The sequence below is a fragment of the Coregonus lavaretus genome, assembly GCF_964263955.1.
Source record: "Coregonus lavaretus genome assembly, chromosome: 1".
NCBI classification, from domain to species: domain Eukaryota; kingdom Metazoa; phylum Chordata; class Actinopteri; order Salmoniformes; family Salmonidae; genus Coregonus; species Coregonus lavaretus.
In genome coordinates this window covers 65,797,246-65,809,105 of record NC_139988.1, presented here as the reverse complement: position 1 = coordinate 65,809,105, position 11,860 = coordinate 65,797,246, and the positions used below count along the sequence as shown (strand labels likewise).

Sequence of the window (11,860 nt, the reverse complement as noted above, 5' to 3'; positions counted from 1 at the left end):
ATCTATTACCAACAACGCTTATTCTTGCATACTGATAGATCATTCTTCTTCTGTTAAGAGAAATAGATCACATCCCCTCCCCCTCTATCGTATGAGTGGTTTAAAGTTTCTCCTCTCCAACTCTGATTGGTCGACCAACTTGTGCTCACGGGCAAAAACTTCAGACGACTCTTCTCTTTACCCAGTACTACGATCAGGGAGGCAGAGTGAAAGTAGGGACATTCCGTTAAAAGTGTAGCTGAAAGTATCTTTTCAGCAAGAAAAGGAGGCTACCACGCTATGGAGGTTGTCGAGAACAGCAAAATACCATTCGCTTAGATAGGGGATAGTGTATATTCCCATGCGTAAAGGTTGAAGGGACTGCATCTTTGGAACATTAACTTTTTTCTCAAAGTCGTAACACCTACCAAAGGAAATGGCTATTTCTTGGATTTACAAAGTTTGGATCCTGCTACTACCCATTTTTGAAAGCGCTGTGTCCAGTTATTCGGAAGACCAATGCAGCTGGCGAGGGAGGCAAGTATAATTTTATAACGGTTTATTCAAGTTTCATTTGTTTTATGTAGAACCATTCAATTTTTTTTGTTATATAGCAAGGTGCAAAATATGTTTTTGTTCAGGTTAGTTAGTTGAAACAAGTCGATAACTTACAGGTTTTGGGCGCAATTAAATGTTTCCAGTGTCTTGCAACAAAGTATCGCGCCTTCGGGTTGCAGTCTTGCAGAGTGAGCTGCAGAGAGGAGAGAGTTATGCCGTTATAATAACGGATTTATGTGTGCTCAGGGGAAATTACTTGTCGTTTTTTGGAAAAGGATGATTTAATATTAATTGCACATTTTAATGAACATTTAAAAAACAAAATGCTAGGCCATGTTTTGCAGTTTAAATGACCACTACACTATGCAAAGTCAGTCACATTTTTAAATGGCACTGACCGGCTCATTTGGTGACCAATAGGGAGCGCTTCTTCTTTTTCTCTGCAAATAGTTAGCTCAGTTCAATGTGTATTTTGAAAGCATGTTTTAATCGTTTTCAAAGGATGCACTTAAAATGAGTGAAATGCACTGCGAGGAAAATCTGTAGCTGAAAAGGTTCTCATCCATTTTAGCCAGAATTATTTGATGTTGCAAGCTTTCCCTCAGTCCATCTCAAATGTTGCCCACATCTAAAGCCTATACCCAAACCACACATCCTGCATTGTTCAGTGCAATTTCGACCAATGATGTATATAAACCCTATATAAACCCTGGATTGCTGATGCTAGTATTGAACATTGAGAGGCTTTGAAGCCACCTGTCGGCCATATTGGCACTCCCCAGTTGGAGCAGTCCTCCATAGGAATGAATGGAATTCTACAGTATTTCAATTAAATGTTTCAAGGACAAAATTACATTTATTTAAGTATTGTTTTAGTGGCCAGTGGGGACAGTAACATCAGTAAAAAATAAATTTAAATGTTGTTATTTATTTTATGTTTAGCTCATATAATATAATTTAAAAGTGTGCATTGCGGTGTCTGTAATCGAATAAACGTGTCAAAAACGAATGTAGACATCAATAAATGAATTTATATAGCTTCCAAAATGTTTTTTTACAATGGAGGAGGAGTACCAAGATGGTAATGCAGTGGCTTCAATACAGCGCCCCCTGTCAGTCATACAGGGTTTATATACATAATTGGTTAAAAAACATTGCACCACATCCTACAAGTGGCACGCTGGTGACTCCAATTTCAGCCAAGAGGACAACTTCTGAGGACTAGTCTGTCTGGCTTGGAGGTCATAGGTGATGAAGTCCAATTATGTAACTTGGTCTCCCTCTTCTCTCTCCCCCTTTCCATCCCACAGTGGTCTGTCCCAGCAGCCAGGCAGTGTGGAGCAGATCTCCCTCCACTGCTCGGAGGGTGCTCTGGACTGGCTCTACCCTAAGGGGGCGCTTCGCCTCACCCTGTCCCCCAGGTTGACCTCTGCGGCGGTGGGGCCGGGGGGCAGCAGCTCAGGCCTGATCACGGCCTGCGTCAAGCCCTCGGAGCACTTCCACGGGGCCCAGCTCTACCTGGAGAGAGACGGGGTCCTGGAGCTCCTGGTAGGGGACCGTCTGGAGACGTCTCCCCCACCCCGGGTGCGCTGCTTCAGCCGCTTGCCCGGCGAGAAGGTGGCCCTCTTCCTCCAGGCCACGCCCCACCAGGACATCAGCCGCCGCATTGCATCGTTCCGCTATGAGCTGCGAGGGGATTGGACGGCACGCCTGTCACTCGATTCAAACCCCATCAGCAGTAATGAAGGTGAGTTGGAATGAGGAGGGAGGCAGCCATGCTAGATCAGTCTAGGTCATGGAAGGGTCATTTGGGCTGAAACAGATACACATAAAAGATTTCTCTCAACACAAAGCAAGGAAAATACAGTGTTGAATTTGTTTTGAATATGCTCCCTGAGGGTTGATGGGCCTAACAAACAACTTTTAGAATTTGTTTTAGCTCAGATTCGATAACTCAATTCTCCTCTCACCTACATGCTTCCAGTATTTCTTTTTGCATGGGTCTCTGAATCATATTAAATTGCATTCTGGCAAACCTCCCCTAAATATGTTTCCTCACTCTTAAGCACAAACAGACCTTTTTTGGGGGTTAGTTTTTAGTTTTCTGTGTGTCCAGGCAGAGGAGAGTGGGGGAAGTGTCCTCTAGTTTGCCTGGACACACAGGCCTACAGACCCTGTCGCCTGGTTTAGATTTGAAAGGGAGTGGAGAGAGGCAGAGAAAGAAGAGAGGGAGGAGGGTTAGCGGGACAAAAGCCCAGTATGTGGGGCCTTCTCTCCAGAGCCCGGAGCTCCTTTCAATGGAGCCTTCGCATGAGTGTTCTGAGATTACTGCCGTTGCCTTGGCGACAGGGAGGCCTCTGCCCCAGCTGAGATGCTCCCCTCATTTGTTGAGCTGCCCCTCTGTAGGGAGGCTTGTCTCTAAGAATACACCCCCTCTCCGCTCAAGAGTCTACACACACACACTGGCTGGGCATGGGGGAGGTTTGCTCTATGGGCCAGGGAGGAGGAAGGAATCTCATTTATCAGACTTTTTCACTAAGAAGGGGAATGTGTGGAGGGGGCAGCTAGGAGGGGTGGTGGTGAACTTCTTGGAACTCACAAGGCCAGAAGAACTTTAAAAAATGCCAGGGTGTTTTTTTTTGTTGCAGTACAGTCAATTCAATGCAGCCACAGTTTGGTGGTTTTGTTTCGCTCTACGTTGTGGATTGGGTCCTTGTATGAAACGGAGGAGGATATTTTAATTTCCTCTGTGACGTTTTTAAAGTGATAAACAGCTGTGATTGAAGCCGTCAATCTCCTAGAAAATAAGTAAGTGCCTTCAGAAAAAGTGGAATTTAGCCCATTGAAATCTTTTGAAGTTTTCCACCCTCCTCTCTTGCCCTTGTCTGGTTGGCTTTGATGCGGTGTGGGTGCAAACACCCTAGCAGGGTCTAGGGGGGAAGTGGGGGCGGGAGGTAGGTGGGGTGTTTCATTTCATTTGGCTTTAAAAACGTCTGGGGCCAGTGGAGTTTCACTGGCCTTCCTCTCTAAACCGTAAAAGTAGCAACTGTCTGAAAGAACACTGCAGTTGGTCCGTGTGGGTGTATGTCCTTGCACAGTGTTTTGTTCCATTTGCATCACGATCTTTGTTATAAGCTCGTCTCCACCCTTTAAGTCTCCTTTAAGTGTGCAACAGGATAGGTTAGAGCTCAACACGTTTTTAATTTAAAAAAAAAAAGTTTTTATATAGGTATTATGTGGTTTACAATATCACGAGGGAGTAAACCAATTTGAAAGAGGATGTACAGTGGCTTGCTAAAGTATTCACCCCCCTTGGCATTTTTCCTATTTTGTTGCCTTACAACCTGGAATTAAAATGGATTTTTGGGGGTTTGTATCATTTGATTTACACAACATGCCTACCACTTTGAAGATGCAAAATATTTTTTGGGGTGAAACAAAAGAAAAGAAAACTTGAGCATGCATAACTATTCACCCCCCCAAAGTCAATACTTTGTAGAGCCACCTTTTGCAGCAATTACAGCTGCAAGTTTCTTGGGGTATGTCTATATAAGCTTGGCATATCTAGCCACTGGGATTTTTTCCCCATTCTTCAAGGCAAAACTGCTCCAGCTCCTTCAAGTTGGATGGGTTCCGCTGGTGTACAGCAATCTTTAAGTCATACCACAGATTCTCAATTGGATTGAGGTCTGGGCTTTGACTAGGCCATTCCAAGACATTTAAATGTTTCCCCTTAAACCACTCAATTGTTGCTTTAGCAGTATGCTTATGGTCATTGTTCTGCTGGAAGGTGAAACTCCGTCCCAGTTTCAAATCTCTGGAAGACTGAAACAGGTTTCCCTCAAGAATTTAGCGCCATCCATCATTCCGTCAATTCTGACCAGTTTCCCAGTCCCTGCCGATGAAAAACATCCCGATAATGTTCTCGGGGTGATGAGAGGTGTTGGGTTTGCGCCAGACATAGCGTTTTCCTTGATGGCCAAAAAGCTCAATTTTTGTCTCCTCTGACCAGACTACCTTCTTCCATGTGTTTGGGGAGTCTCCCACATGCCTTTTGGTGAACAGCAAACGTGTTTGCTTATTTTTTTCTTTAAGTAATGGCTTTTTTCTGGCCACTGTTCCGTAAAGCCCAGCTCTGTGGAGTGTACGGCTTAAAGTGGTCCTATGGACAGATACGCCAATCTCCACTGTGAAGCTTTGCAGCTCCTTCAGGGTTATCTTTGGTCTCTTTGTTGCCTCTCTGATTAATGCCCTCCTTGCCTGGTCCGTGAGTGTTGGTGGGCGGCCCTCTCTTGGCAGGTTTGTTGTGGTGCCATATTCTTTCAATTTTTTAATAATGGATTTAATGGTGCTCCATGGGATGTTCAAAGTTTCAGATATTTTTTTTAGAACCCAACCCTGATCTGTACTTCTCCACAACTTTGTCCCTGACCTGTTTGGAGAACTCATTGGTCTTCATTGCTTGGTGGTGCCCCTTGCTTAGTGGTGTTGCAGACTCTGGGGCCTTTCAGAACAGGTGTACAGTGGGGGAAAAAAGTATTTAGTCAGCCACCAATTGTGCAAGTTCTCCCACTTAAAAAGAGGAGAGAGGCCTGTAATTTTCATCATAGGTACACGTCAACTATGACAGACACATTTTTGAAAAAGAAATCCAGAAAATCACATTGTAGGATTTTTAATGAATTTATTTGCAAATTATGGTGGAAAATAAGTATTTGGTCACCTACAAACAAGCAAGATTTCTGGCTCTCACAGACCTGTAACTTCTTCTTTAAGAGGATCCTCTGTCCTCCACTCGTTACCTGTATTTATGGCACCTGTTTGAACTTGTTATCAGTATAAAAGACACCTGTCCACAACCTCAAACAGTCACACTCCAAACTCCACTATGGCCAAGACCAAAGAGCTGTCAAAGGACACCAGAAACAAAATTGTAGACCTGCACCAGGCTGGGAAAACTGAATCTGCAATAGGTAAGCAGCTTGGTTTGAAGAAATCAACTGTGGGAGCAATTATTAGGAAATGGAAGACATACAAGACCACTGATAATCTCCCTCGATCTGGGGCTCCGCACAAGATCTCACCCCGTGGGGTCAAAATGATCACAAGAACGGTGAGCAAAAATCCCAGAACCACACAGGGGGACCTAGTGAATGACCTGCAGAGAGCTGGGACAAAAGTAACAAAGCCTACCATCAGTAACCCACTACGCCGCCAGGGACTCAAATCCTGCAGTGCCAGACGTGTCCCCCTGCTTAAGCCAGTACATGTCCAGGCCCGTCTGAAGTTTGCTAGAGTGCATTTGGATGATCCAGAAGAGGATTGGGAGAATGTCATATGGTCAGATGAAACCAAAATATAACTTTTTGGTAAAAACTCAACTCGTCGTGTTTGGAGGACAAAGAATGCTGAGTTGCATCCAAAGAACACCATACCTACTGTGAAGCATGGGGGTGGAAACATCATGCTTTGGGGCTGTTTTTCTGCAAAGGGACCAGGACGACTGATCCGTGTAAAGGAAAGAATGAATGGGGCCATGTATCGTGAGATTTTGAGTGAAAACCTCCTTCCATCAGCAAGGGCATTGAAGATGAAACGTGGCTGGGTCTTTCAGCATGACAATGATCCCAAACACACCGCCCGGGCAACGAAGGAGTGGCTTCGTAAGATGCATTTCAAGGTCCTGGAGTGGCCTAGCCAGTCTCCAGATCTCAACCCCATAGAAAATCTTTGGAGGGAGTTGAAAGTCCGTGTTGCCCAGCTACAGCCCCAAAACATCACTGCTCTAGAGGAGATCTGCATGGAGGAATGGGCCAAAATACCAGCAACAGTGTGTGAAAACCTTGTGAAGACTTACAGAAAATGTTTGACCTGTGTCATTGCCAACAAAGGGTATATAACAAAGTATTGAGAAACTTTTGTTATTGACCAAATACTTATTTTCCACCATAATTTGCAAATAAATTCATAAAAAATCCTACAATGTGATTTTCTGGAATTTTTTTCCTCATTATGTCTATCATAGTTGACGTGTACCTATGCTGAAAATTACAGGCCTCTCTCATCTTTTTAAGTGGGAGAACATGCACAATTGGTGGCTGACTAAATACTTTTTTCCCCCACTGTATATACACTGACATCATGTGACAGATCATGTGACACTTAGATTGCACACAGGTGGACTTTATTTAACTAATTATGTGACTTCTGAAGGTAATTTGTTGCACCAGATCTTATTTAGGGGCTTCATAGCAAAGGGGGTGAATACATATGCACGCACTACTTTTCCATTATTTATTCTTTAGAATTTTTTGAAATAAGGTATTTTTTCCATTTCACTTCACCAATTTGGACTATTTTGTGTATGTCCATTACATGAAATCCAAATAAAAATCCATTTAAATTACAGGTTGTAATGCAACAAAAAATAGGAAAAACGCCAAGGGGGATGAATACTTTTGCAAGACACTGTAATTAGCGTTTGTTTGATTAGTGGAGCTCTCCAATTGACCTTCTCTTTCTTTTTTCCTTCCCCTTCCCCTTCTCCCTCTCCCTCTCTCCCCAGGTGCCTGCAGACCCTGTAACAACACAGAGCTCATTATGGCCGTCTGCACCAGTGACTTTGGTGAGTTCTGCTCTTTTACAACCTCCTGTTTTGTTGTCCGGGCTGCCGTATAACAATAAAACAACACGCCAGACCAGGAACAGTTTGGTGTCACATTGAATTTCGTCCTCCAATTCAACTGGATTTGTACATTAACTTCAATACAAAATGGCAAGAAAAGCCATTCAGTTGCAGAGAAAAAAGGTAATGATTTTGTGGCAGGATTGAGGAACTACAATTCGGTTGTGTTGAATCAGCTTAAAGTAGGGGTACCCCAGGTCTGAGGTTGGTGTAAATCCAAATCCTCCCCCCTCTGAACTACTTAATTTATTCAGAGGTCAAAGGTGAAACAGCATTACTTTAGCCTCTCTAGTTCCCTGAAGTTCCCCTAAACCCCCACTCCTCAAGGCACTGTAGTGGAATAATCCCCCCCCCCCCCCCCCCCCCCCCACCCTAGACAGTGCAGTGGACTAATCCGCATGGCTCTAATTGAGCCGTAATCAGGCTTAGTGGCAGCCCCTTGGCAACAGAAAGTTAGGGGGATTACAGAACTGTCCCAGGCAGCTCTCCATACTCATTTCACTGACTCTAATGTTAGCCTCTGGTGGGTTAGGATCCTAGTTACTTGTTTATTACTTCAGCTGTTTTTTGGCAGCTAAAGCGTGGCAGATATTTTCCAGTGATTACCAATATTATGTTTTTAGAATGTGAACAGCAGGTATTGAAGCAAATGACATCCATTCAAAGATGTATCCTCCACCATCTTAGTCCACATTTTGTTTAACTATGATTTTTGTATTTGTAACAGCTGCTACAAACAAATTTGGTCAATAGAGCTTTTGACTAACCAGTTTGTCTCTTCTCCCCACAGTGGTGCGTGGTAACATTAAGGCAGTGGACGAGGACAGTGAGCTACGGGCGGCTGTAATCAAAGTCAGCGCCACCCGAGTATTCCGCCAGAAATATGCCCTGTTTACCAGCACCGGCCGTTTGACCCGCTCGGGCGAGATCAGGACCCTGCTGCAGTGTGGTGTCCGGCCCGGGGCAGGCAGCTTCCTCTTCACCGGCCGCGTCCACTTCGGTGAGGCATGGTTGGGCTGCGCCCCCCGCTACAAGGACTTCCTCCAGGCCTACGCTCAGGCCAAGTTGGCCCAGCAGCTACCCTGTGAAATGGCTGTGGACTGAGCCGAACCACCCCAAATCCCGGCTGACTACTCCCTTGAAATGAGGCTGTCCTGTGAGGTAAGCCCTAACTCGATCAGCACCCCCCTGCCCGTCCTTTGGTTTGCCAAACCTCAGAGTGAAAGGTGAGGAAGATGGAAGCCTACCCGATGGTGTAGCTGTGCACCGACCCTGCCATGAAGGTCCCGTTGGATGCAGTCTTCCCCCAAAGACAAGAGTTGGGCATGGACATTTGTAGCACCATTCCCAGTGCAATATGCAGTCCTGTGGAGATATGAAGGACACTGTGGACTAGATGAGATTAAAGCATTCGGCACAGGACACATTTTCCAAAAGATTCTGGGCATAAGAGCTTTCCGTAACAACAAGCTGACATTTTTCAGGCATGGATACAGAGCTATTGAGTGACTGTCTTTTTATACTCAGGAAAATATGTGGAAAATTCTGTGGTGAAGTTACCATCTGCTTGGAAGTCACACAATTGTTATCCCAGTGTTCAACCACAAGGCTGTGTTGTTTTTCTATGGTGGTCTTCAAAATGGCCACTCATTTATTTCAATATTTTGTTTTGGAAAACTGGGGGAAATCTATCCTTTTATGTCCAAGATTTCCGCACAATTTTATAGTTGAAAGAAACAAATTGGGGACTATTCTCAGGGTTGCAATTCTTTATTGGAGATTAGGGAGGGTCTTTCTTTTTTCAAGGATAAAACAAAAATCTTAATTTGCACTGATAAGGGAAAGGGAATGATCTGGAAAGTCTGATGCTGCAAGCACTGAAAACCAAATGAAAACCTGACTATATGTAGCGTAGAAGAGGAGTGATCAGAACGTAATAAATGTGCAGATATTGCTAGCGCATGATAGTGCTAGGCTAGGGTTAGCACATGTTAACGCTAGGCTAGCACATGTTAATGCTAGGCTTGGGCTAGCGCATGATAGCGCAAGGCTAGGGTTAGCACATGTTAACGCTAGGCTAGCACATGTTAATGCTAGGCTTGGGCTAGCGCATGTTAGTGCTAGGCTAGGGCTAGCGTGTGTTAGCACTAGGCTAGGGCTAGCGCAGCAGGTTCGAAGCACGATAAACTCTGCAAGCTAGTGATGAACGCGCTTTCACGACAATAGCCAACTCTGAGATTTGTTTTCTTCCGGAGTACACACAGGGTAATTATGCCTTTTAGAACCCTGTATAAATATTTTCTGAAGATTTCTATGATACAGTTCACTGTTTACTTCAAGACTTCATTGTGATATCTCAGTTTGGTTGGAAACTTTTGTAACTTTTTAATATCTGGGAAACATTGATTTTAATTTGCTGACTTTTGAAAGAAAAGAAAAATTGAAACCCTTTTTTCGAGTTGACCATAATTACGTTGCAACACTGTTGCCCGTTACATACATTTTGTAGCTATTCATACCTATGTTCCAACTGTAAGCCTAAGAGAAATGCTGTCTGCAAAAAACAAGCTGCAAAATTCTACCAAAACAGATCATGATAATGAGATGCTATAAGGTCTACTGGCCCATATTTATGTCATTGTTCAAAGTAAAATAATTGTATTAATTGAGTACCACAGTATGAGTCATAAAACCTGGAAATGGTTGCAATCGTTTTTTCACCATTCATTTTTCCATCTGGAATTTTAGAACTACTTGATATAGGGTCTGTGTTTTGTGTAGGCTTACCCTGGCTTGACGTTTTGATAACCGCGCAAATCTAACTTTAAATAAAACTATAAATAATTAGCATTGCGCATTTTTTAGAATAAATTGAGGCAAATATATTGATAAAACTCACCTTGTCCGGGAGAGATTACACAGCTATCAAAACGTTACGCTAAGGTAAGCCTACACCAAACACACAATTAATTGAAAAATGAATGGCAGAAATTCCATTTGAACCATAACCATTTCCACTGTGGCGGACTATGGGAGTTTGGCTGGAAATTTTTTAAAGTTTGTGGGACTGCAACTGTTGACAACTGCAATATTCCCCTCAGTGAAAGTCCAATGGGATATGTCTCAAAGTTGGCAGAAGCAGTTGCATCCAGTAGCTACCTAACAAGCATACGTCCAAAATGTTGATAGCGATGTTGAGCCGTGAAAACCTTAAAAACAATTTAGTCCGTCACTACAGACCCGGGTTTGATCCCGGGCTGTATCACAACCGGCCAGAATCGGAGTCCCATAGGGCGCGCACAATTGGCCCAGCGTTGTCCGGGTTATGGGAGGGTTTGGCCGGGGAGGCTTTACTTGGCTCATCGTGCTCTAGCGACTCCTTGTGGCGGGCCGGATGCCTGCAGGCTGATCTCGGTCATCAGGTGAACGGTGTTTCCTCCAACACATTTGTGCGGCTGGCTTCCGGGTTAAGCGGGCGGGTGTTAAGAAGCACGGTTTGGCGGGTCATGTTTCAGAGGACGCATGACTCGACCTTTGCCTCCCGAGCCCATTGGGGAGAAAAAGGGAAAAAACTAAAACAATTTAGTCCAAATATCAATAATGAATTCTTAAAGCAATATTAAATACTCTTTCAAACAGCTTTGGGGTTAGCAGTAAGCATCTCTCGACTAGCATACAAGAGGAACAAAAAATGCATGTCCATGGCCATGTTGGCCAGTCAAAATATGTTGTCTTATGTGCGCTAAATCGATGAAGGGAGCAGTTAACACTAAATTAAATGTATGTGCTGGAGCGGTTTGTACAGAAAAAGTGCAATACTGCCATGTTTGCTGATATTGTCAATTGTTTCTATGTGTAATTTTGTGTTAATACCAATGTGAATGTTATTATGTATATAAGAAATTCTAGAAACAAAAAACTACTTATGGAGGAAAGTGTTTATATGTGGTCTGTGATATAAAAAGTCTGAAAAGCACATTTGAATGTTATGGATTTTTTTTTCTATCTCTGCATGGTTGCCTCTTCCACTAACTATATAGTAAAGTTATATAGTTATATAGTTTTACAGTTGTCCTCTCTCATGCACACATCTTAAAACAAGTCACACTACAGATGACCATGGTTGAACAACATGGCCCTATATTTCATTACATCGATTTAAACCCCAACCTCTAGTTGTCACTTAGATATATTTGAGATAAGGGTCTGAGACTTTTCCAACAATGTTAAGTCACTATAAGTGTCCTTAACCCCGATCCCTGAGGGCCCAAGACGAATGGCTTGAATGAAAGCTAGATAGAGCTAGAGATTTAGAGCAAACAGACCCTGTGGGCTGCAGGGAGGGAGGGAGGAAGGAAAAGGACAGTTGGAATTCTGTTGTGCTCCGACTCCCGTTTTCAGGATTCAGGAAGCAATAAATTCTCAATAAGGGAGCGGTGTTCAGAGCGGGCCGGAGGAGCAGAGGTGCCACACAGTCGCTCACTGTGTCCTCATGGCAGTTTGACAGGTTTAAAGGGCTATACACTCCCTCTCAACCAACAGAAAACAAGACTGAGCACATATACACTGTCACACTCCGAGTATTATTACTGGTTACCAGGGCTCTAAATTAACATTTTTCATTGGTAGAACTGGTGC

General features: G+C 43.7%; 1 protein-coding gene across 1 annotated transcript; it reads left to right on the top strand.

Annotated features, from left to right (window-relative positions):
• Nucleotides 1-207: 207 nt before the first annotated feature.
• On the top strand, nt 208-11,188 carry LOC311128559 (meteorin-like). Its single transcript, XM_084160746.1, has 4 exons — nt 208-516; nt 1,848-2,284; nt 7,103-7,162; nt 8,013-11,188. Exons 1-4 carry the CDS (start codon nt 416-418, stop codon nt 8,324-8,326), a joined length of 912 nt encoding a protein of 303 aa, XP_084016872.1. The 5' UTR covers nt 208-415; the 3' UTR covers nt 8,327-11,188.
• Nucleotides 11,189-11,860: the final 672 nt, after the last annotated feature.